General features: G+C 43.3%; 1 protein-coding gene across 1 annotated transcript in view; it reads left to right on the forward strand.

Moving 5' to 3' along the window:
* Positions 1-26,598, forward strand: part of LARP1B (La ribonucleoprotein domain family member 1B) — a 105,802-nt gene that overhangs the window by 19,984 nt on the left and 59,220 nt on the right. Inside the window, exons 2-3 of the mRNA XM_024211421.2 lie at positions 10,006-10,067; positions 18,685-18,744. Coding sequence (XP_024067189.1) covers positions 10,006-10,067; positions 18,685-18,744 — 122 coding nt within the window. The remainder of the gene's footprint in view (positions 1-10,005; positions 10,068-18,684; positions 18,745-26,598) is intronic.

Below are 26,598 nucleotides of genomic sequence, written 5' to 3' on the forward strand. Positions count from 1 at the left end.
TTCTTTCAGTGTGTGAGCTCATCAATGGACTGAACATGAAACTGGAGAGAAGGATTAGGGACAAGTTATTTGGCTATGCAGTGAATTCTGAGCTCAAGAAACTTAAGATATTGTTGGAAGGTGTAAAAAGGACTTTATGACCTTCTGTGAAAGACTGAAGAATTTTTGGAAGCTGTGCTGGCAGCATGAAAGAAGTGGACGTGGATGAGCTCTGTGAAGAATTTGGTGTTTAGGTTTTTTACATTTCTTCTCCTGAGTTAAAGGATTGCCTGACTAGTGAGGGAGAGGTACTTGAAAATTTTCACCAAAACACAGGGCAACTTCAAGAACTTGAAGAAAATCAGCTCTTTTATATCTTTTTCCCCCCCACCCCCCAATACTGTGCAGGAATGCTCAAATGAAGAGGGTTTTCTCTCTGATGACCACAGCTTGAAAAAATGAAAAGAGTAGGCTGGATGTAAAAAGCATGAAAGTGGAGCTTCAGAAATCTGTCCATTTAACAGGAGAATGCAAGAATATGTACTTTGAGTTCCTCAAGAACAAAGAACTTCTGAAGGAGGCCTATGATGGGCAAAAGTGCCAACACAAATAAAGGATTATAGTAGTCTGTGAATTAGGCACACCACTGAATCCACTTTTCGCTAGCAAGTCTAACTGTATTTACATTGTCACATTGTTCCCTATACACACGAACACTATTTTATTGAAGAAGTTCTGAGCTGTGCTGTAATTTTTATTCTGTTTTGTGTAATCATACACAACTGAATGCAGGTTCTTGATTTGCATTAAACTAAACTAGCCAAAAAATTTTAGTATGATAGGAGTGAGCTGGGCATTTTAAATGTGGCAGTGTTTTTTTGGTACAGGTTTTATTAGCTATCATATCTGTATGCTGGGACCATTGTGTATTCTGTGGATCCATCAGTGGCCACTCTAGTCATGGGGGGACTGCAACCTATTTCCCCTTTAAAGGGCCAGTCAACCTGTGACAATGTGGAACAAAATAAATCCTAATGCTGATATAGTCCATTAGTAGATGCAGATTGTTAAACTGTCAATTATGCAGGGAAGAAAATGTTAAATATTTGTTCTGTAATTAAACTGGACAACACATCTATCTCATAATCATGAAATACTTTCTATTCCAACCTTAACTGAAGATGTTAATCAGAATCTATAAAGGTTGTACATTTCAAAATCAACAAGTCAAAAAAACTTGTGCCATGAATTTTGGGTTGGCTAAGGGGCACTCTGGAGTGCTAATAACTTTTAAATAATTTTTGGAAAACTGGGGAAACTTCTGAAGAAGCTAATTATGTGCCAGTATTTAAAAACATCCTGAGTAATTAAGGGTGTTTAGCCTCATAGTATTCCTAGGCAAAACAATGGAACAACTGATGATGAGACTTCATTCTGAAAAATCAGAGTACAAATATAATGGGTCTTGCCAAATGAACTGGTTATAAGTCTGCTTGATAAAGATAACTGATGTACTATATTTGGATTGCCCTAAGGCACTGATTTACTAACAAATGATATTTGTAATTAAGAACATTAACCCTACACAAAATCAGGATGACATGTTAAATTAAAAACTAACTGAAAGATCTCACAACCTAATTGTTAATGGGGAATCAACAATGAGAGGGGATATTCTAGTGGAGTCCCACAGGAATCAGTTTTCAGCTTAGTGTTATTCATTATTGTTGTCAATGATCTGGAAGAAAGTTTAAAATCAAGCTAAAAAAGTTGATGGATGACACAATTTGGTGAGGCAATAATAGTGATTAAGGGTCAGTGATTCAGGGTAATCTGGATGGCTAAGTAAGATAGATGCAGTCAAACATGTTTTAATTCAGCCAAATGCAATATCGTATGTTAAGGAATAACGAATATGGTCTGTGGTTATATGATGTACTGTATTCTATGAAGCAGTGACTCTGAAAAGAAATTTGGTGTCATTGTAGTAAACCTTGATCGTGAGCTGCCAGTGTGATGCTGTGTCAAATAAAAACAAGTTCCTTGGATACATACATGAGTAGGGTGGTGATATTACCGGTGGAGAACTGTGTCCAGTTTTGAGTCCATCTTTTAAAAAGGATGTGAAATTGGAGAAGGTTCAGTGAACAGCTGCATGCATTTGTGTCTGGAAAGTATTCCTCATAATAAGTTAAGGAGCTTGATCTCTTACAGAGAGAAAGCTGTAACAGGTAATTTGATCACTCCCTAGAAGTACCTACCCAGACAAAAAAAAAATCTGGCATTATGGTTCCTTGTCATGCTTTTGTCTGCTAAATTACAAGATTCAATGGATGGAAGTTGAAACTAAAAAAATTCAAAATGGGTAAGAAAATGATTGTGATGGTAATTAGCTACTTACCATGAAAACTAGTAAATTCCTCTTTAAATTGAGACTGAATTAACTGACAAAGTTAACACAATTACAGTTGCCCAGTGATATATGGTGTCCTTCCAGAATGTTGAGTTCAGCAACACTCATTTCTGAAAAATAGAAAATAGTGAAGGTACACGGTCATACAGTCTGAATTCTCCATTCCTGGAGCTGCCAATAGCCACTGGGAATTGTCTGCATGTATTCCAGTGACATTCATTGTTAGGTATGCTGTATTTGGTGGTGGAAGAATTAGTTGGTGCAATTTGAAAGAGCTGTGATTGTTAAATGAGGTGATTCCAAGGCCAGAAGAGATCATTGTGATAATCTAATCCAGGAGTCCCCAACGTGGTGCCCGCGGGCGCCATGGCGCCCACCGGGGCATCCATGTGCGCCCGCCTACTGGCCGCCGGACAAGCAGCCGCTGAGAAGCGGCAACGTCAAGAAGCACTACCGCCGAAATGCCGCCGAATTTCGGTGGCATTTCGGCGGTGACGCCTCTTGATGACGCTGCTTCACGGCGGCATTTCAGCGGCGACGCCTCTTGACGTTGCCGCTTCACGGCGGCATTTTGGCGGCTGTTTGTCCGGCGGCCACAGTCCTCAGCGGCTAGTCGTCCGGCGTCTGCCCCATGGAAAAGGTTGGGGACCACTGATCTAATCTCACCTCCTGTATAACAAAGACTATAAAACTTCCCCAATATAATTCCTTTTTGGACTAGTGATCTTGAGGGGTTGTCCCCCTCTGGAGGTGTGATCTCCTTTTCCAAACCTGTGAGATGAAAGGGAATAGTTGGATATGTTCCTTGAAAGATCTAGTATGTCTCATTTCAGCTCTGTGTTATATATACTGTCAGTATTGGGGCATATTGTTATCTTGTCAAGGAGATTGCCAGCAATTAGATGGGAGATGTGTGTGGTCTGTGAGTTTAATGAAGGGTAAGTGAAAGTACAGTGTTAGATAGCATTGTGCACACAAAGGTGAAGGGGGTAGTAAAAGAGGTTGAAGGGACTGTAATATTTAGCAGATGTAGTGTTTTCTCTGGAATGGCTTAAGTGTTTCAGCTCAGGGCAGCTGTAGGTAGCTCCTGTTCAGTACAGTGTAAAGGAAGAATGCAGGTATGTATTATGGCCGTTTTGAGGCATCATGCAAAGAAGGCAGAGTTAAGGTTGCATGAGCATGTGTCTTAATTCTGTATTTCCTTATGTTCACAAGTATGAATTCTGCTGAACTTGATGTTCTGGAAGAGCATGATAATAGCAACAGGCAACCTTCATTCTGCATTAACAAAGTTCTTTGTCAGTGAATTTCGTGGGGGGTGAGGGGGAGTGTGTGTTTTAACAAAGAAATGTGGTTGGTATGAGTTAGTGACCATTTGGGCAGTTGTAATCACCATATTAGGTGTGCAGTTGAGATGTTACGGTGGCCAGATAATGATATCTAATTCTTACATCGTGTTTTTTGTCAGTAGATCTCAAAGAAAAAATCATTATCCCTATTCTACAGATGGAAAACTGAGGCACATTGAGGTGAAAGCTTTGCCAAAGTCACCCAGCAGGCCAGTGGCAAAGTTGAGAATAGAGCTTAGGTTTTCTGAGTCCCAATCCACTGCCCTCTCCATTAGGCTGCAGGGTTACTTTATGGTTCCTAAGTGTTCCATTCTCCACACACATACACTTTGTTATAATGGAATGGGGATAACTGTCATGCTTTGAAGTGTTTGGAAAGTGTACTTGATAACAGGCTGAATGAGAGAAATCTCAGCCATGATCTGTCTAGGTTGGCGGAATTTGATTAAAAAAAATTCAGTGGATAATATCAATATTTATTAAGTATTTTTATTGATTTAAATATTAAGTTGTGCAAAATTATAGGTTTTAAGCATTTTTTCAATTTTTATTGATTTTAAGTTTTCACAATCTCAGGAAATTGTGGGTAGGTTACACAATAATTTAGTGATGGTATCTACTGAGATTCAAAAAGTTAAACAAATTGTCAACATCATACGTCAACATATACAAGGTAAATATCCTTAAATCAAATAAGTTCCCAAGCAGCATTTTTCTTACTTTACCTATCTGTTGATAACTGAAATTTACAGAAATATTTTTATCTATTTGTGTGTTGATATCAATGTTTATCAACATTTACCAAAAAAATCTAATCTTTCCATGCTGGTCTTTGTCTCAAACTTTACAGTTTCAGTACATCATGGTTACAGGAACTTTAAGCATATGAGAGAAGGCTGGTGTGTGTCTTGACTTCTTCCATCCCCTGCAACATATAGCTTCCTCGCATCATTTCCAGGTCATCTGCCCTTTAAACTATTAGCACTTTAGAAGCCAGGTGTGTGCACACAAAAGTTGTTAGACTCTGTGTATTTTAAGAAAAGCTAGCAAGAGGTCTGGGGAACGCTGTATCAGGACAATCCAGGTGTGCATCAGATTGTAAAGCACCTAGAAGAATTGTCCTTTAAACAGTAGTCTTCCCAATCTTAACTGTAGCAGAGCTGGCACTCTGTGATATGAATAATATGAAATTAATCATCAGCAATTGCTTTGCTATATCTAGACCTCCAGGACAGGATAATCATGAAGACATATAGGGGCTTTGAGAGGTATGAAATAACTAAAGCCCTTCATTTTGGTATTTTATTTAAAGTGTGTGTGTGTGTGTGTGTGTGTGTGTGTATGATATATATATAATTTTTTTCCTCCTGGGAATTGATCAGTGTTCATTCATAAATTTTAAGAAGTGGTGAAAACTGGTTAAAAAAACAAAAATGAAGGGTGAGGGAGGTGCTTGGTACTTATGAGGCCTGGGAATACTCAAAATGTAGTGGTCAGTGTGCTCTGTGACTGGGAACCAGCTTCCTACCTGTCTCACTTCCCACCACATAGGGAAGTGTAGGGGCTGTGCTGAAGGGCTGGGGCTAGGATGAGGCCCTTTCCGGCGCGGTATGGTCTTGGCTGCTGTAACCTGGGTCTCTGCCAGTCTTATTCCCCAGGGGACAGAGCCTTGTCTCCTCCTCTTGCTGGACAGATCTGAAGGGCCAGGCTAAGGAAGGGACTCTCAGCAGCATGAGGTGAGGGCAGTACTCACAGGGTGAAGCCTTTGGCTCCCCACTTGCAGAGTCCCTGCCAGCTTGCCTGTGCAGAGGAATGAAACTGCCAGTTGGTGAAGTGGGGGAGCAAGATGGGCAGGGAGTCTAGTTCTAGTAGCCCAAAACCCCTGTACCCTGGTCCTTCAGCATCGCCCCATCTGCTTCGGCTACAAAAAATTCCCAGGTCCCCCCCCAAAAAGCCAAAATTCAGGTAAAAATTGGTAAAACCCACATGTTGGCTTTTTCAAAACCCAGGAATTGTTCTGAGAAAATTGGTAAATACCAAAACCAAAAGCCTAACAAGTACCCTGTTAATCGCACTGTAGTCTCAGCTGAATGAGAACACCCCATAGAAATGAATACAGCCTGAAATAATAGCTCTGAGCCATATGAGCTGCTCCATTGATTTCAGTGGGCGTTCCCATTCCCCTCCGTGGCTCTTGAGAAACCTATGATGTGCATCAAGCATGCCCATTCTCAACTCCGCCCCAGTCTCAACAGTGTGTTCTTGGCTCATACTCTGAGGATGCTTGTTCTCCAATCCCCAGGGTTTCCCCAGATGCAATCTCATGTAGAGTAGAGAGAGGGGCTCTGACCCTCCTTGAGGGACCAAGCCTCAGATCCCATGTAGGGCCAGTAAGAGGGGCTCCCCCAGATCCTAGATCATGGGAGGCAGGAAGTGGGGGGGGTGTCAGATCCTGGCACATGCAGGGGGGCAGGGAGAAGGGCTAACAGCCAAAGGGGCAAGGTCCTCCAGATCTCAGCTTGTGGGGTGGGAGGGGTAGAGACACCACCAGACTGGCAGATCCCCCCAGATCCCAGCACACATGGCTGGCAGGAAGAGAGTCAAATACCCCAGAAGGGCAAGGCCCCCCCACATCCTAGTTCCCATGGGAGGGTAGGGAGAGGGGACTCATAGCTCCTAGGGGGCAGGTGGCCCACAGATACTGTCACACACCTGGAAGAGAGGGGCTCAGATCCTGCAAGAAGAGGCATTTCCCACCTCCCACCCCAACCAACTCCTGGTTGGCTCTGCCCCCCGTGGCACTGGCCCTGCCCCTTTTCTTCCCCAGTCTGCCTGCCACTTGCCCCCAGTCCTCTCCCATACCACACATCCCCATTTCTCTCTCCTTCTCTTGCTGCAGCTCCAAATTCCTCTCCCCCATTCTCACAAATTTCACTTCTCTCCCAGCAACTATTCACATATATAATTGTTTTCAAAAATATTTTGATTTTATTTCGCCAGAAATAATAACCTGACAGATGGGTTTTAGCAGTGTGGTTACAGACCTTTTCTAGATTTCTGTTCTAGGTGGGATTCAAACTGACACTAGCTGGATTGGTCAGGCTATTTTTCAACTCCTTGAGCTATCCGGTTGATGTGATACAGACACTCCTGGCTCCTTTCTCTGAACATGCTTTGTGTAAACTGTTAACTCATGAGCATTAGGCATGAGAGCTAAACTCTTTGGTGAACACTGTTGTGAAATGTGCCCTCCCAAAGGGCCAGTGGGTGCCAACCTCTAGGTGGGGGTAACTCTTGAGCACCTGAGATTCCTGGGCCAGGATCAGAGCCCTAGTTCGATCCCCAGGTCTGGGCAAAAAACATTGGTAGAGTGTATTAGCTAATCTTTTTTAAAAAGCTGTTTGGGGGCTGTTTAGGAACCACTTTGTCAAATTACCCCAAATTTGGAGTCACTAACCTCCAAGAAGCACACCAAATTTCAAGGCAATCTGAGTAAGGCTGCAGATCTTAGAGCACTTAAAGTATATCTACAATGCAATTGAAAATCCATGGCTGGCCCATGCCAGCTGGCTAGTGCTGCAGTACTGTTTCACTGTAGTGCAGACTTCTGCAGCCTGAGCTCTGGGACTCTCCCACTTTGTTACAGCCCAGGTTACAGCCTGAGCCTGGAAGTCTACATTGCAATGAAACAGCCCCACAGCCTGAGTCTGAGTCAGCTGGTATGAGTCAGCCATGGGTGTCTAACTGCAGTGTAGACATACCCTTAGAGTCAAGCTTTAAATAGAAAGCTGGTCTTAGGTGTGGTCTACACTACGGGGTTAGGTCAAATTTAGCCGCGTTAGGTCGATTTAAAAATTGTGTCCACACAACCAAACCCCATTCTGTCGACCTAAAGGGCTCTTAAAATCGACTTGTGTACTCCTCCCCGGTGTGGGGAGTAGCGCTAAAATCAACTTTGCTGGGTCAAATTTGGGGTAGTGCGGACGCAAATCGATAGTATTGGCCTCTGGGAGCTATCCCAGAGTGCTCCATTGTGACCGCTCTGGACAGCACTTTGAACTCTGATGCACTAGCCAGGTACACAGGAAAAGCCCCGGGAACTTTTGAATTTCATTTCCTGTTTGGTCAGCGTGGCGAACTCAGCAGCACAGGTGACCATGCAGTCACCCCCAGAATCACAGAGCGTAGAATGTTTCTACGCTCCCCCTATCATCTCCATCCCTGAGGTTATCGCAGATTAGAAGGCGAAAAAAATGCACTCGCAAGGGCATGTTTTCTGAGCTCATGCAGTCCTCCTGCACTGATAGGGCACAGCTTAATGCATGGAGGCATTCAGTGGCAGAGGCCAGGAAAGAATTAAGTGAGCGCGAAGAGCGGAGGCAGGACGCGATGCTGAGGCTAATGGGGGAGCAAATGGACATGATGAAGCATCTGTTGGAGTTGCAGGAAAGCCAGCAAGAGCACAGACCCCCGCTGCATCCACTGTATAACTGCCTACCCTCCTCCCCACGTTCCATAGCCTCCTCACCTAGACGCCCAACAACATGGGGGGCGGGAGGCTCCGGGCACCCAGCCACTCCACTCCAGAGGATGGCCCAAGCAACAGAAGGCTGTCATTCAAACAGTTTGATTTTTAGTGTGGCTACAATAAGCAATGTGGCCTTGTCCTTCCCTCCTCCCCCACCACACCCAGGCTACCTGGTCCGTTATCTTTTTTTTTTTTTTTTTTTTTGTTGCCCTATCAGGCATTGGGAGCTGAACCCAGAATTCCAATAGGCGGCAGAGACTGCAGGGATAGCTACCACAGTGCACTGCTCCGAAAGTCGATGCTAGCCACGGTAGTGAGGATGCATTCCGACTTAATGCGCTTAGTGTGGACATACACAATCATCTGTATAAAATCGATTTCTAAAAATGGACTTTTATAAAATCGACCTATTTCATAGTGTAGACATACCCAGAGTGGGTCAGCCACACATTATTGGACCTCGTGATGTTCTCCTGGATAGTAAGGGAAATAATTGCCTTCATTACAGGCATTACTGAATGAAACTTTATGACTCGTGTTATGCAGGCGATTGTATATTTGACATATGCTGTTGACAATTATCTGGTCAAAGTAAACAGCCTTAAATCAAACTAATAAGATCTCAAGCAGCATTTTTCTTTCTCTTCCTATCTGAAATTTGACACATTTATGTGTGTATGGAGAAATCGACATTTGCTGACAAAAAATCTAATCCTTCCAAGCCTGGATATAAAGTAGCATTGTTGAATGGGTTTCACTCTTGCTTTTCTCAGCTTTTTTTATTTACTTTGCTGACTGATTGTGGCTTGGTTATGAGCAACAGTTGTTTTCTGGACAGAATGTTTTTTGCAGTCATCAATGCTTGAAATAGGTATTTCTGTGTAAATGGGCAAACTTCTGTTTAATATGCAGTTTGTGTGTGTATCTTTTTTTTTTTTTTTTCTTGTTTTCTATATTCCAGGCAATGTTCTCTGGTAAAACTAGCATATGAGTTATTGGGGCAAAAAAGATTACTAGGGATTTATGAATTTGTAATAAGTTCTTTATCATGTGCATTTACACAATTGTAGGTATGAAAGAATTCGATCTTTAAAATATTATAGCTTTTGATAAGATATGTTGTTTTGCAGATTTTGCTCATTTTTTAATCAGCCTTTTTTAGATTTAGGTCCAGACTTTTAAAGGTAGCACTTAAGTGATGTAAGAGCCTAAGTCTCATTTTTTTTCAGAAGGGGGAAATCCCATAGACTCCGAAATCCCTTTTGAAAATGAGATTTAGGCTCATAAATCAATTAGGCTTTGCAATGCTGAGTGCTGCAATGCCTAAATAGCTTTAAAAATCTGGGCCTAAGATCCCAATATTTTATGATGCAGACAATTGTCAAAGATTTTATTTTCATAGTATAATTTACCTAATATTGAAATCCCTCAAATCTGTAGAAACCTGTAAATATTTATGAAAATAAATTATATAGCTCCCAGTCTAGCACAGCACTTAAACATGTGCTTAACTTTTTAAGCACATGAATAGTCTCAATTATTTAAAAATACACTAGCTAGAGTAGAACTACTTACCTGCTTGGCTGTATTGGGCCACAGAAAAGAGCTTTAGCATTGTATTAAGGATTAGGGAGCAAAATTTTTGAATATACTCTTCCACACTTGGTTTTTCTAATATAAAAGCATAATCAAAATGTAATTTCTTACCTGGAAATGTTTTTCCTTCTTCCATTTAGAACGGCCAAATTCTACTAAAGTTATAAAAGCAGGGAAACCGAAGACCAGGAAACCCAGCAAGGTTTGTATTTGCCGGAAAAGCAGTTTAACCTGTGAATATCAGGTCTGATTAGATTGAGACCATATAATACAATCTATTGATTTGAACTACCATTTTAACTGCACTGTTGATATGATAAGAAATGTAAATTGTCACTAGAGAAATATTTTTTCCTAAATATTTTATCTGTATAAGTAGCTGGTATTGTTCAAGTAAATTTTAGTCTGCTGGGAAATGTTTAAGGTTGCACCCTAAAGATGTGTTATGATCTCCCTGGCTGATGGGTTAATTCAGGTGATAGTTGGGGGGGGGGTTTCAAAAAAGGGGACATGATCAAAAATTTAGAAAGAGCTGAAGGCTGTAGCATCGGAAACAGCAAAGAAAGATTTTTGTAAAGGGTATAGTAGGATTATCTGGTTAACAAATATAGAGGATAGTATGCAGAAACAGTAGTACTCATGAACACACAAGATTCTGATGAGGTGGTAACAACAAAAGCAAAGCTAGACTGGTCTGTGGTGATCTTTTTTACTCCTGGGGGAATTTTGTGCACCAGTGCATGGGTGGAAAGCAAAGGGAAGCAGTGCAGGGGCAGGGAGGGGAGGCTGGGGACACCCATGAACGTAGTTGGGGGTGGGCAATGCCTCCCCAAAACAGAGGCAAGGCGTGGAGGGGCACATGGTATCACTTGCTATTGCCTTCCCAATTTCTGCACGTGCAGAGCTGCCCTGCTGTAGGAGGGTGTGCTGCTCCACTCTGCAGCAGGATGCCGCTTCCTGGGTCCTAGTGTCAGTTGTGCTCTCTTTCTGTGTGTACAACAGTGAGTCCCCACGGTGTGGCAGGGCAAGGGGGGGAGAGGCAGTGGAGAAGGGAAGAGGTGGGATGAGGGAGTGAAGAGAGAGGGATGTGGCAGGGGACAATTGGGAGAGATGAGGAGGGGATATGGAAATCAGGAGGGGGGAGCGGGAGACTGGCATGTAGCATCCCCTCAACAGCAGTTGCAGCTGGGGCTCCCTGTTAAGCAGGCCCTTTGAACCCCCACTCTGAGCCCCTTGCACCTAGACCCCCACTCTCCCAGCACCTGGACCTCTCCACTAAGTCCCCCACATCCAGACCCTCCTGCTGAGCCCCAGATCCCCCCCCCAATCCCCTCCGCTGAGCTCCAGCCACCTTCACCTGGACCCCACTGCAGCGTCCCATTGCCCCTGAAACCCCCCAGCAAGCATCTGTGCATCCACATCCCCCACTGAGATGCCTGCACCCAGATTGCCCCACACAGAACCCTCTTACTCTATGCCTGGATCCCCCCACACTAAGCCCCTCCACACTTAGGCTCGGCCCAGCAGAATCCATTTGCCCACACTTGTGTGCCTGGTGCAGAGAAGCAGGGTTGGCTCTTGCCCTGTGTCAGGGTTGGGTGCAGCCTCACCGCCAAGTCCCTGTCTCAGGGAAGAGGTGGTGCTTTAGGGTGATCTTCCACCTCCATGCAACCAGTGGCCTTCACTCCCCACTGCCACGCTGGAGCCTCTACATTTATTTATTGACAAATAAAACTTGAAGAATTTTAAAATATTGTATGCAGAATTTTTATTTTAGGGGGGCAGAATTTTTAAGATTTTTGGCATGGAATTCCCTCAGGAGTAATCTTTGGAGCCTGATGATTAGTGTTGTCTTAGGTTTCTTGTGTTGTTTTCCAATTTTATAGTAAGAATAAAATGAATTTGTATATTACATTGTGTATATAACGTTTCAGATTTCTGATGTCTGATTTCTAAGAGTAGATGGCTTATCTGACTCCAAGTGTACAAAGTAATTTGAACTTTTAAACATGAGGCAGCAGTTATGTATGTAATCTAATGTTGGAGACAAATTTCCAATGGTTTTAAAATATTTTTGACTAAAAATGTCTTTGAATTTTATTTAGGGTCAATTGTATTTCATTTTTATAATTAGATGATTCTGAAGCTTCAAAATAATGTCTGGTGATGTTGACCTTAGGAGCAATAACAGATTGCTTCCAGTGAAAATTTGTCAACATTCTAAACATTTCTTGTTTTTCAAAAAAGCCTTTTGTTAGGGCTGTTTTAGCATCAAATGCTTTTTTTAATTGAAAGCCTAAGATTCTTAAATTTTATGAGTTCTTCTTTGAATGATTGCATGTGTCCATTGTAGATGTTGCATGGCTCATGCAACTGTGCAGAGTGTTTTCCCTAGCAGTACATGAAGGGATGGCCACGCATGCACCCTGGTTTCTCTCATGCCCCTCCCTTCCTTCAGTTCCTTTTAACTGTCTGGTGGCTGGAGCATATTACTGTGCTTTGGAACAGTCCCTCATTCCTCTATGAACACACAAAGATTGTATATAGTTATAATTCTTAATTAGTAGTACTCATTTTTTTTGTCCATTTGGACATTTGTGTCTTTATTTTAATTTATTTGCTCTAGGTCAGTAGGCTTCTCCAAGCTTTGGTTGGTACTGGGGGAGGCTATGCCAAGGCCCCTGGCTTTATGCCTTGCTCCCAGTGTCAAAAGCCAATGGCTCATTAGTAACCCCCACTCTCACTGTTCCACATTAGAGACAGGTGTCTGATCTGCTGCAGCTACAAATCAAGAACAAGGAAGTGCCTTAGATATATTTTCACGGCGGCCATTCTTCACACGGCTCATTTGGTGCAGGGGAGCGAATCGACCGTTCCTTCACAAGTGCTCCTCCAACCTTGCTAATTGACATTGACCAAAGGAGATCTCCTTCACCAGAGTCATCCTCCAGCAAGCCTACGTACTTGGAGCATTCTTGTTATCTGACTTCTTCAAAGTCCTTGGTGCAGGACTCCTCTATAGCAGAAGCTCAGTGGTTTGAGCATTGGCCTGCTAAACCCAGGGTTGTGAGTTCAATCCTCGAGGGGGCCATTTAAGGATCTGGGGCAAAAATCTGTCAGGGACAGTTCTTGGTCCTGCTGTGAAGGCAGGGGACTGGACTCGATGACCTTTCAAGGTCCCTTCCAGTTCTATGAGATAGGTATATCTCCATATTAAAGTAAGCCACTCCGGTACCAAAGGTTACCTATTTTGTCTCGCAGGTCCCTGGTACTGTCTCACAGTGACTGTCATAGGACTGAGCTGTTGACTCACGTACCCATACGGGGGCCATTAAGGCAGGCTTCTTTATTGGTGACTACAATGGATCTGGCACTTCTGCTTACTGTGGATCAACTGTCTATCTTAATGTCAACAAAACTGAAGCTACATAGTTACAAAGGACCTGTTGTGCCTCTGTGTTTGTATCACCACTTATTCATGATGAAGGCCATTTACTGGTACTATTGCATGCAGCGCAGACTTTTACCAGCATTGGTGTCTGTTATGGCACCCTTTCTCTGAGGACCAGTACTATCTTCCTTAGCTTCTTCTGTGATGACATCTAGGCCTACGGTACCTGCTCCACCTCTGTGCTCAGTTCTGAAAGCCAGGAAGCCTCTGCTGCTGCTGCAGTACTGCATTCTCACCATAGATCTTAGGCCTGGTCACTTGTCTCTTTCCAGAATTGCACCAATCTGACCTTCAAAGTATTCCTACTTCTCATTGGAATCCAGAATGGGTTCCTATGCCTCCCATTACAGACAGTCCAATTCATCCTCCAGAACTCATTCCTACTCTCATAGAAGACACTCAGCAAGAGCAGATTGAAGGATTGGGTGGCCTGGTCTTGACGCAATTGGACTCTCATGCCATATCTGTCTCCTCATTGGCCTTTCTCTGGCATCAAGATTGTCATCCCCACTTCCTCACAGAAGCCGGTCTCTGAGAAAGGAGAGGCTTCCCTGCCCAGTATCAATAGACCAGCGATTGCTGATACAGAATAGCCTACAGACACTATACTACGGGCAATTCCTCACCCTCCCTTGGATTTACCTTCTAATTTGGCTGTGCAGGACTTGCCTCAAGAGGGATCTAATGAGGCTCTGGTACCAGAAGCTTCTTCTCTGCTACCGATGACTTCAGAGTTTACCAAGAACTGAAAAGGACGGCTATAGCTCTTGGTGTTCAAATAGAACTGGTGGAGGAAAATTCTCCTAAATTTATAGATATATTACACCCAGCTATGGCAGTGAAGGTAGCCCTTCCTAAAAATGAGGGGATAATGCAGCCTACTAAGTCACTCACAAATCCTTTCATCTGTGGCAAAATACAGAGAATAAATACCAGATACTGTCTCATGGGTTTGACCAGTTCTATTTTGCACCCTACACGGGGCTCACCGGTGGTAGCTGGAGCGAATGAATGGTACTGCAAAGGTTGAGCTAAGGCTACCCAAAAGGAAAAGGATGCAAAAAAGCTAGACCTTTTTAGGAGAGAGGTGTATTCAGTGGTGGGGTTATAGTTTCGCATTGCCCCTCCCCATTTGAGTAGTCCTATTCTCAACGACCTCGCTCTCTTGGACCAATGTCTAAATTCCTAAACAAGTTACCTAAGGACTCTAGGGATGAGTTGCAGTCCCTCTTGGTGAGAAGTCATCTGGTCCATATGTCAGCTCTGCAGGCTTCCTTGGACACTGCTGTCCCAGCTTCAAGGATCCTGGTGATGGCAATAACGATGCACCATTTCTCATAGCTGTCGTCGTCACGGATTCCTTGAGAAATACAGCAGACAATTAAAGACTTTTCCTTTTGCTCCCAGGAGGACAAAATATTATCCTCCGTTTCAGCTGAGGCAACTGTTCTACCTCTCCAGGCAGTTTGACTAAACCAGGCACAAACACAGGCTGCAAAGAATGAGGCTTCCGCTATCTGCCTTGGTCACTTCGTCAAGGCAGCCAAAGGCCTCAAAGCATCCTGTTTGACTCCTCCATTGAGGACAGCATACCTATCAGTGCAGATCTTACTAGCCCTTTCTCTGCCTGTGGGAACAGGTTATCCAGTTTCCTAAGTGTGTGGCAGACTATCACCACAGAGAAATGGGTGCTAAACATGGTGGATTCAGGATATACCCAGTAGTTTCTTTATATCCTCCTCCCACCTCCCAGTCCCTTTTCAGGGACTCCTCTCTCAAGTCCATGCTAAGGCAAGAAGGGGAGACTCTTGTGTTCAGGAGCTAAAGAAGAGGTGCCTCCTCAACATGGAGGCGGGGGGGTTACTATGATTATTTCCTAAAGCCAAAGGGGATCTCAGACCCATTCTAAACCTTCAGCTCAAACAAGCTGTATTAGGAGACACTCATGGTGTATCAGGAACTCCTTAACTCTCAATGCATCATACCTGCTGGGAGTTCAGAATTACCTGGCAGACCGCCTGAGCAGACTGTTCAGCCTAGATCATGAATGAGCTCTCAACACGACAGTTCTAAGGTCAGTGATTTGAGTGTGTGTGGGGATTCCTATGATGAATTTGTTCGCAACTGAGCAGAACAGGAAATGTCCTCAGTTCTGTTCCTGAGCTGGCCACAGTCCATTTCAGATGCTTTCATGGGACAAAAACCTGTGTGCATACCACCCCAGCACCCCTCATTCCAAACACATAGTGAAACTAAAGCAAGAACGAGGCAGAATGATCTTCACACTCCAGCCTGGCTGAGGCAAATCTAGTACTCGGATCTGCACAGATTGTCCATCAGAGAACTCTTACTTCCGCCACTAGGCAAAGACTTGATTTCCCAGCATTACGTGCACATGTTGCACCTGAATCTGCATGTGGTGAACCTCTCATCTTGGTTCCTTGGTGCTTAAAACCAGAGAAACCGCACTGTTCAGTGACAGTCCAGAATATCCTGCTCAGCAGCAGAAAGCCATCCATGAAAGCTCCTTACCTTTGTAAATGGAAGCGCTTCTCTACCTGAGCAGCTAGCCATAATGTCTCCTACACAATCTACAATTCAAAAGATTTTGGACTGTCTTTTACATCTTAAAGAATCAGGTATAACATTCAGTGCTATTAAGGTGCATTTGATTGCAAATTCAGCATTTCACCTGTATTGCTGAAAGGACTGTTTTCGCTAATCTTAGGACAACCATGTTCCTAAATGGACTAGATAAACTGTTTTCCACCTATTCAGGATTCAGATTCACCTTCGGATATGAATCTAGTTCTGTCAGGTCTTACAGATCCTCCATTCAAGCCCTTAGCCTCTTGCTCAATGTTACACCTCTTGGTGAAGATGGCCTTTTTGCGGAGAGTGGGGGAGCTACATGCCCTGGTAACAGATTCTTCATGAATATAGTCTACAGGGACAAGGTGCAGTATAGGGTTTGGCCTGTGTTATACAGGAAGTCAGACTAGATGATCACAAGATTCTCTTCTAAGAGCATAAGAACGGCCATACTGGGTCAGACCAAAGGTCCATCTAGCCCAGTATCCGGTCTTCCAACTGTGGCCAATGCCAGGGGTCCTGAAGGGAATGAACAGAACAGGTAATCATCAAGTGATCCATTCCCTGTCGCTCATTCCCAGCTTCTGGCAAACAGAAGCTAGGGACACCATCCCTGCCCATCCTGGCTAATAGCCATTGATGGACGTATCCTCCATGAATTTATCTAGTTCTTTTTTGAACCCCGTTATAGTCTTGGCCTTCACAACATCCTCTGGCAAAGAGTTCCACAAGTTGACTGTGCGTTGTGTGAAAAAATACTTTCTTTTGTTTGTTTTAAACCTGCTGCCTATTAATTTCATTTGGTGACCCCAAGTTCTTCTGTTAGAAGAAGTAGTAAATAGCAAGTCCTTATTTATTTTCTCTACACCAGTCATGATTTTATAGATCTCTATCATATCGCTCCTTAGTTGTCTCTTTTCCAAGCTAAGTCCCAGTTTTATTAATCTCTCCACATATGAAAGCCGTTCCATACCCCTAATAATTTTTGTTGCCCTTTTCTGAACCTTTTCGAGTTCCAATATATCTTCTTTGGGATGGGGCGACCACATCTGCATGCAATACTCAAGATGTGGGTATACCATGGATTTATATAGAGGCAATATATTTTCTGTCTTCTTATCTATCCCTTTCTTAAGGATGCCCAACATTCTGTTAGCTTTTTTGACTGCTGCATATTGAGTGGATGTTTTCAAAGAACTATCCACAATGACTCCAAGATCTTTCTTGAGTGGTAACAGGTAATTTAGACCCTATCATTTTATATGTAGAGTTGGGATTATGTTTTCCAAAGTGCATTACTTTGCATTTATCAACATGCTGGCCTTGGAATCTGTGAAACCCGAAGTTTCTTTCCAAAGTAGTATCTGATTTCCACTTCATTAGTCAATACACTTACCGGTCCTTTTTCTGAATCCACATGCTCACAAAACTAAAAGCTGCACACTTCAGGTGTGTGCCAAGCCCTACCCTTTTGTCTGGGTAGAACAAAGCCCTTTGGTTTCTTCCCAGCTCTTTGGATCCTCTGTAGAACAGTTAAAAGGTCATCCTGTTACGACACAATGGCTCTTGAGATGGATTACCAGCTGCATTGCTATGTGCTATTCTGCTAAAGGTAGAACACCTCCTGAAAAGTCAGCACACTGCATGTAGGTTGCATTTTTCCTCTACTATGTTTGTGGGAAACGCCCCCATCATCAACATTTGTACAGCAGCAATGTGGTCCTCTGTTAACATATTTGCTAGATTGTGTTATTACTGTGCCATCGAGGGAAGATGAGAATGTGGGAAAAACAGTCCTATATTCTGTCTTCAAATGAGACTCCTAGCCCCACCTCCAGTGAAAATCGCTTGGGGGCATCTGCGGTGGAATGGACTTATACAATCATTCAAAAGACAAAATGGTTACTCATCTTTTTGTAGCTGTTGCTTTTTTGAGATGTGTTGCATATGTCCATTCCAAGATCCACCCTCCTTCCCCAGTGCGTTGGAGTCCTCATCTAACCTTCTGTTAGGAAGGCTCTATCCTTCATACTCTCTGTTCAGAACATGAGGGAAACCAGGGAGCATGCATTGCAGCCCTACAGTTGCAGCATGGGTGTATTACACCTACAGTGAAGTGGACATATGCAACACAGTTCAAAGACAACTAGTTATGAGGTGAGTAACCTTTGTTTAACACTTTTTCTTAGGACTGTTAACGTAGCTGTGAAGAGAACTGTGGGCAGAGGGGAGATTATCAGAGATTTAAAGAGGGGAAAAAGAGTTCATATATTACAATTAGCAGTCTAGTTGCTTTCATCTAAAAGATTTTTATCCAAATGAAATACACCTGTCCAGTAGCATATTGTAACTGTAACATATGGGGTTTTTAATTAGTTGCTGGGAGTGCTTTTTATGGCCATATCCATTAAATAGAACTCTGTCCATCAAAGAGTTAGGCTGACAATTACAGTAACAGCAAGCTAAAGAAGTTTGTCATTAGGATCCCCTTTTTAACATCGTTTTATTTTAAATCTTAATTTACTGTTGTGTAGAACTTTGCATTGGAGGCAACCACTCTGAGTAGCTGACTGGATTGCATACTGTTTTTTGTTGGTGGTTAAAGTAATAGTGTACCTGGTTTCCGTTACAGTTCACATATCAAATGAGAAGTGATTTATTCTGATTACTGCTATGAAACATAGTCCATCTCTGACCATCACTGTTAAGTGTGCCAGACCTCATCCACTCATTCTGAAATGCTGTTCTGGTAAACATATATTTTGTAACTTTACAGGCTAGTGACTTCAATGATATCACAAATTGGCCGACACCAAGTGAAATAGCAAACAATGAAGTGAGTATACTATGTTTATATACTTTTATATATTTTATATATAGTCTGAATTATATTTTTTATAAACCTACAAAGCTTGTGGAACCCTCTGTTGCAAGCTCATTATATGGTGAATCTGGTTAGGCATTTTAGGGTTTCAGCAGAAAACCTGAAAAGTATTTTACGGTATGAGTCAGAGTTCACGGAGTACAGTTTATGATTCAGGTGATACATGCCTATCCCACCGAGGTGGAACACCACCAGTTCTGCTGACTTCAGGACCGTCCTATACATGGAAGTGTACAGGATTTATCCCATAATTTTACTTCTTAATTCACCTTTCAGAAGTGTCAGCATGGATCTTCCTTTTTGAGATGTGTGCGCATGGAGAATGAATCATTTGCAACGCTGTAACCCTTGGGGCTGTGTACATGCTTCCTCATGGATCTAAATGCTTAGTGCAAGGTTCTATAAGCAGCCATGGCCCTGACTCCATCCTGCTTCCTTCGTCTGCTTCAGGAGTGAACATTGAATCCCTGGATAACTTTTCTGTTACATTCAAATTCTTACTCTGCCTGTCACCATGATATTGATGTGTTGAGCTGGGCTAATAACTCTTATTTCAGTTCACTGGCAGTACAAAAGAAAAACCAACTTTGGTTCAGGTCAAACCAAATGAAAATATTGTGACAACTTTTGATGAATTGAAAAGATCTGTTTTGGGTTAAACAAAACATTTCCTTTGGCCTGAAACAAGTTTTTGTTTGTTTTTTGGGTGGCTGAATGGCTAGAGCACTTACCTGGGATGTGGATGACACAGCTTCAATCCCCCAGTCTGCTTGATGTGGAGAAGGGATTTGAATTTGGGTCTTCCATATTACAGGAGAGTGCCCTAACTGCTGGGCAAGGGGGTATTCTGGGACAGACATCTCTCAAACTCTTCTGTTGAAGCTGTTACACTTTATAAATAATTAGTCATTGGAGCAGGCATTTGAACATCCTAGGTGAGTGCCCTAGACAGCAGGCTGTAGAATGGTGTTCTCTCTTTCCCTGGCCCAATGACTGTTCTTTGTCATTCATAATATATTGTTGGATTTAGATAGGCTTCATACTAGTTTTGTGACTTCAACAAGTGCTGTTTCAGTCTTTGGCTCCATTCTGCCCCATCATGATTTTCTTGATGCTGGAACCAACCAAAGAGTTTTGAGGTTCAAGTGATACAGTTCATGCTTCCTATGATGGTACAATGTCTGATATGAGCCAAAGGAACCACCTTAAGTGTCTCTTTTAGGGATATTCACAGACCAAAATCTGTTCAACCTTTGCTCTTCAATTCTGCCAGGAACCGGTCTACTGAAGGCATTTTGCATGGAACTGTCATCCTCTACTGTCAACGTTCTTTTTGGGCCAGATCCAGCCAAGTTCATTGGCACCAATGACTGCACTGATGACATCAACATTGAAACTTATGCAAATATTAAAGAAACTACTCTAGGATTTGGGTCTGTGATATCCGGGCATATAAGGAGTGTAAGATGAAGCAGCACCACTAATCTTGGTGTTCTCTCAGATTCAGTTCAAAACAATGGAAGTGTATAATGTATATTCTGAGAGTCTGCCACAGAATTCACTTCTTCCTACTAAATTTTGTTTCAGGATCTCAACTTCCATTTTTTTTAAAGAATTGTTATTAGCCCTTATGGTTGCAGGGAAAACCTGAACAGGATGTAAACCAGTGACAATCAATGCCCATGTGGTTCTGCAGAGAGCCTGAAACAGCGGCTCTAAGAGGTGCCATGCCACCCTTGTTATCTATGCCACCTATATACAAGTTGGTGGATAGATTGTATCCGGCTCCTTAGCTGGATTTTGAGCATTTATATACCCATGCAACACCATGGCATTCTCAGCAGTCACTGAGGGGTCAAGGATATGAAGAGAGCCACTTTCTACACTCTTTGACAAGGAGACAAAGATGATGAATTTAACTGTGTCATAAGATGTGCTCAGCAGCAGCTTTGCACCATAAAGTTGCAAATTTATGGGTGCTGCTGGTGAGGTAAAACTATCTGCTTTGGGATAAGCTCCTCCCTTTGTCAGAGTGCCTTCCTGGGTAGTTGAAAATAGACATAAGCCATTAGTAAGGAAGGTCAGAAAGGGGCTCATCCATGCCTTCTTTGATACTTCATATGTGAACTAAAAGTCAGGGTGTCTGAGTTTGTATAGTCTTCTGATAGCTGGAAATGTACAGATTATTCAGTGTTAGTTCTATTTGAGTCTATTGCAAGCTGCTTTGCCATTCCCATACCTTTTCAGGCATTCCTCTTGTGAGAAAATGCAACATGAAGTAACTTCCCTCCCACGACTGAGAACAGTAGAAGTTCCCCAGAAATATTTGGAAAGAGTTCTTCTCTCATTCCCTAGTTTATATGGGGGAAAGAGAGACCAGGGAACTGTCCTATACTGGAGCTAAGAAATTGAACAGGTACACAAAGAGGTTTAAATTCTGTATGATTTTAATCCCTTTTTAAACCAGTGTGATTGATTTGGGGCTCTGTCTAAAAGAAGTCTATTTCTGTATGTCTTTCCAGCTGGTCCACTGAAAGTACTTAAGTCTCTCTCTGTGTGTAGACCACTACCAAAACAGATTCCTTCACATGCTCTACAGCATCAAGGATCTTTACCATTTACCTGGTTGTAGTTGCTGCTCCTTGAGGTATTTAATGGTTATAACATCAACCAAAAGAGTCTGTAAGATGCCAGTCGTGATTGCTGAGGTGCCCTAAATAGTATTCCATAAAAGTAAGGTACATTCCAAATTGCTAACTTGGTGGCTTCTGACTTCTGTATGAATATGTCTATCTTACAGTATTTTTCTAAGATCCTGCACATTACCAGATGAGGCTATGTTGCATAGTGCAAGATGTTAAAATTGCATTTAGCTGCAGCATATGTAGGACTGTTACTTATATGCAAATTTCCTACATTGCTTATCAGGGCCGGCTCTAGGCACCAGCAAAACAAGCTGGTGCTTGGGGCGGCAAATTTTTAGGGGCGGCATGGCCGGCACCAGAATGCCGCCCCTAAAAATGTGCCCCGGCCGCCCTGGCTCACCTCCACTGCTGCTCGCGCGTCGCTGCTCCCCCTCCCTCCCAGACTTGAGAGCCTGGGAGGGAGGGGAAGAAGCGGCGCCCGCGCCGCGGCCACTCGGAATCTCCCCCTTCCTCCCAGGCTCTCAAACAGTTGTTTCGCGCGCTGCTGCTCTCCCTCCCTCCCAGGCTTGAGAGCCTGGGGGGAGGAGGCAGGGCTGGGGATTTGGGGAAGGGGCGGAGTTGGGGCGGGGCCGGGGGTGGGGGTAATTAAAAAACAGGGGGGGGGCGGCCAAAATTGTTTTTGCCTTGGGCGGCAAAAATCCTAGAGCCGGCCCTATTGCTTATGGTAATAAATTCAGGGGGAGACTATCTTTGCTAAAAGATTGTCTAAAGGGTTAAGCTTTGCATTCAAATCTGTTATGTTGCGATACCTAAAGTGTATTCTAACAGATCCAAAGCAGTTGTCGCAACATTTCTGAAAAATCTTTCTGATCGTTTTGCAAGACATCATTTTGATTGTTAGTATGATGCCCAATTAAAGAAAAGTCTTCCAATATTTATTTAAAATACTACACAATTTTCCTTCTTTGAGAGTTGTTGTTACTGAATCTCCCAGAAGTGATCTGCAGTATACAGGCAGTACTCAATGGAAAACAGTAACTTGTAAATTCCTTAATCTGGATTCTGTAAGTAAAATATATAGACTGATATTGTCAACCACCTTCTGGTACCCTTTTTAATCTGTTTTTAAATTCTGATTAAATGGAATGGAAGAACGAGAGTTGGTGCTCATGGTTCTTTGTAACGTTGAACAAATATTTGGATTGATTAGGGAACATACTTACAGCTCCACTAGTCAGAGCCTTCTGAGATATTCTCTTTAAAGATTAATACAGATTAGTGTCCTGTAAGTGAGTCTCTATAAAGACAGTAACTACAGTTCAAGTAGACTGGTAAGTAAACTTTCATCTCTTGAGTGCTGGTCTCTGTGTATTTCACTATGGATACAACAAAGATGAGGGAATTTTTGCAAGCAGTATCCGAGGGTTTGCACCTGCACCCCTGCTCTCAAGTTCCACATCGATGGTATAAGAGGTGGGGAGGACGAACTGCCTCTCCAGTTCCTTCCTACTGCTGCATAGCCTGAGTCAGAATCCTACAGTTCGGAGCTGATCCTTTCTCGTTCCCTGTAAATGTCCAAACTTATATTTTCTTAGGTTTTATTTTTTTAATAGTTCCCCAGTTAGTGTTAGAATCCCCACCCCAAGGAACCTTCACGGTATCCCAGGGTGGAACTTAGATTATGCCCAGGATGCTGGGCTTCAAAAACTTTCGCCTGGCTCCATTCCTTTTTGGGGAGCAACAACTGCCAGTGCTGGCTCTACTGCCTCAGAGAAGTTCATATCTGAAGTATCTAAGTGCAGTATCTGCTGCTCTTTTCCCAGTTGAACACAGCAGGTGCAAGAACTCCAGCTTTGGAAGCACCTTATTGAGCATGCAAAGAGGCCCCAGTGAGACCTAGGCCAGGAGGTTCCCCCATACATTGGCCAGAGTCATCGAGGAACGTGCCCCCTAGTATTATGTTGGAGTCCTGAGCAGATAGGAGCAGAAGGAAGGTCCCTTCATCTGGGCCCTATCATGAGAGTAAGGGGCATTCTTACACACACACACAAGCAGATGCCCTCCTTGACCTTCTAAGAGGAGAGATGCTTCCTTTTGACCCTGTCCAAGTCAGGTGAGTCTTGAGGCACAAGTCATATGGAGTTAGGGTGTCCCCCCTCCTAAGCCACATAGGAGCAATGCTTCTTCAGTACCAGCCTCCCCATTGACTGCGATACTGACTGCAGTACCTACTAACATGACATACGAGGAATCACCAGTACTTTTGATAACTGGGTTGGAGACTCATTCATTGATGGTACTGTCATGGCCCTGTGAGGAACAACCATCTACACCTACTCTGAAGGTATGGAATGATAAGACATAACCTCCAAAGGGTGGAGCAGGGGGACTTTCTCCTCCTCGACCCAACATTTTACTTGTTATCAAGACTAATCCTCACCAGGGAGATCTAACAGCAGCAGGAATTGGGGATTCTGGAAGAAGTCTATCTGCCATCCTGTCCACTAGCCATGGTTTCCCCTCAATGTAATCAACAGTACCACCAGTGGAGCCATATCCAACCTTTCCAAGGTAGGAGATTCAGCTTCACCTCCACCTAAAGAGGTCAGCCCGGGCAGGACATTGAGAATCTCCTGGATCCAGTCTTGGCCACAGAAACAGAGGCCCCCTCCAGAAAACGGGTGGTACTAAATGCCTCAGACCACTGTGACCTACTTTTGACTCCTCATACTGGCCTTATTGGGTCCCGTGGTACATGGAATCCATGTGATCCAATGAGGAGCCTTACCACCCCTCTCCTCCAAAGAGTCAACCAAAGCCTCCCTCTGAGGCCATAGAAGAAGAGGAAGATGAGCCAGATCCGTTGGTATGTCTGGTACCAATAGGAATATGTCCTCATCACCCAGCGAGGTGGTTGCTCCAGCCTCAGTCTTCCTCCAGACTATCCTAAACAATTTCAGGAGCTGTTAGTGTCATGGAAGAGCTCCAAATCTCCTTAAACGAGGTTCAGGACTCTCAGCATAAGCTTTTAGATATCCTGCACTCTCAGTAAATGAAGCCATACTAGAACCAGCAAGGGCTGTATTGCACATGCTGGCTACCTGTGCCCCTAGGCCAAAGAAGGCGGAAAAGATGTACTTTGTTCTAGCTAAGAGAGTGGAGTTCTTGTTCACCCATCCTACACAAAAGTCCTTGGTACGGTACGTGGCCAGAAGGATCCACACAACATCCAGTGGCCACCCCTGCAGATAAGTAGACTGCATCTAGACCGTAGGGGGAGGAAGATGTTTACATCTGTAGTTTAGAATCCCAAACTATCAAGTTCTTCTTGCCAGATATGATTTTCTGAATTTTTCTAAGCTCCTGGACTTTAGGGACAAGTTACATCAGGGGGACAGAGCTCAATTTCAAGCCCTTATTGAGAAGTGCAGACAGATGGCTAGAACTTCACTTTAAGTTGTGCTTAGTGTGACCAAGATCTGTGGCAACCACCATTGTGCTGTGATGGGAATTGTGGCTGTCCTCTTCAGGGTTTCCCAAGGAGGACCAAAACACTGTTGAGGACTTAATATTTAATTAGGCTAATCTTTTCAGTGAGAAAACAGACAATTCTTTGCAGTCATTGAAGGACTCCAGGGCAACCTTCTGCTCTCTGGATATATAAACTTCAGCCCCAAAGAGAAAATACTATAAACACCCCTACAAACTGAGCCCCTTACCACAACCCTTCTATCATCAGCAGTTTTATGGGCCACCTCACAAATGGCAGAAAAATGCTAAGGCCAAGATACTCTTGTGATATTATCCAGGGTACAGTCTGGACCAATGAATAGCTGTGTCCCCTCAGTTCTCCAGCGTGGGGTGCCTTTTACACTGCTTCACTGAGAGCAGTCAGTCCTGGTCTGCTCTCTCTTAGCCTCCAGCATGTAAGCTACTCCCAGTTATAGTATGAGTGCTATAGCCAGCCAGTCTTGAATTACAACGCAGAATACCACCAGCAAATTCTCAGTCCCAGACTTCCCACTAGAAATGTACGTCTTGTACTGACTGCCCAGCTCTCTCCTGTACAATGTAAGATCATATAAAGTCCATCATTTTATTGATGGAAAATAAGATGCACAAATAGTGTTATCCCAAATGGAGGTTCCCAAACACTTCAGTACAAAATACACTGGGTCTAAATGAAACAAGAAAACAAATTAACTACAAAAGAATAGATTGTGACTACAAGTAAAAAGGCATAAAGTCAGAATTGGTTACAAGAAAATAAAAGTAAATTGCAGCTAATACCTAACTTAACAAGCTAAGTGAATTCAAAGCAAAGGTCTCTCTCACCATGTGTTTCAGCAATCTTACTGGCTGAATTCCTTTCAGTCAAGATCCCTCCCCCCATCCAAAGTGGTTTCCTTTGTTCTTCAGGTGTTGTGCATGCCGTGTGTAGAGAGAAAGGGAGGGATTCTTACAGCTCTCTCTTCTTTGAGAATCGTTTCCTTTTGAGGTTCAGGAAACAATGTTGCCACACATTTTATCAGGGCAATAATGAGCAGCAAAGTAAGTTTTCAAATGATACCTCACAAAGCATACTCTGTACAAAACTTATAATCTTGCAGAAGAGGTGAACATAAGGGTACAGACTGTCACAATGCTGCATCTTCCACTTCAACTGCAGCTACCCGGTCTCACTCCCTGACCAAGAGATATTTTTGACGAGACCATCGAGAGCTGCAAACCAATATTGTTGCCTGTCAAGGCTGTATCCCAACTTTGAACTTTAGGGTACAAATGTAGGGGCCTGCATGAAAACTTCTAAGCTTAACTACCAGCTTAGCTCTGGTCCCGCTGCCACCATTCCCAATGGATTCCCTCCCGGGGAAGCCTTGAGAAACCTCTCATCAATTTCCTGGTGAATACAGATCCAAACTCCTTGGATCTTAAACAAGGAGAAATTGACCCTCCCCCCCTCCTTCCTTTCACCAACTCCTGGTGAATACAGATCCAAACCCCCTTGGATCTTAAAACAAGGAGAAATCAATCTGGTTCTTAAAAAGAAGGCTTTTAATTAAAGAAAAAGGTAAAAATCATCTCTGTAAAATCAGTATGGAAAATAGCTTTACAGGGTAATCAAACTTAAAGAGCTCAGAGGACCCCCCCTCCCCCCGTC

This window comes from Terrapene carolina, unplaced genomic scaffold, assembly GCF_002925995.2.
Source record: "Terrapene carolina triunguis isolate 2854851 unplaced genomic scaffold, T_m_triunguis-2.0 Scaffold66, whole genome shotgun sequence".
In the NCBI taxonomy this organism is placed as follows: domain Eukaryota; kingdom Metazoa; phylum Chordata; order Testudines; family Emydidae; genus Terrapene; species Terrapene triunguis.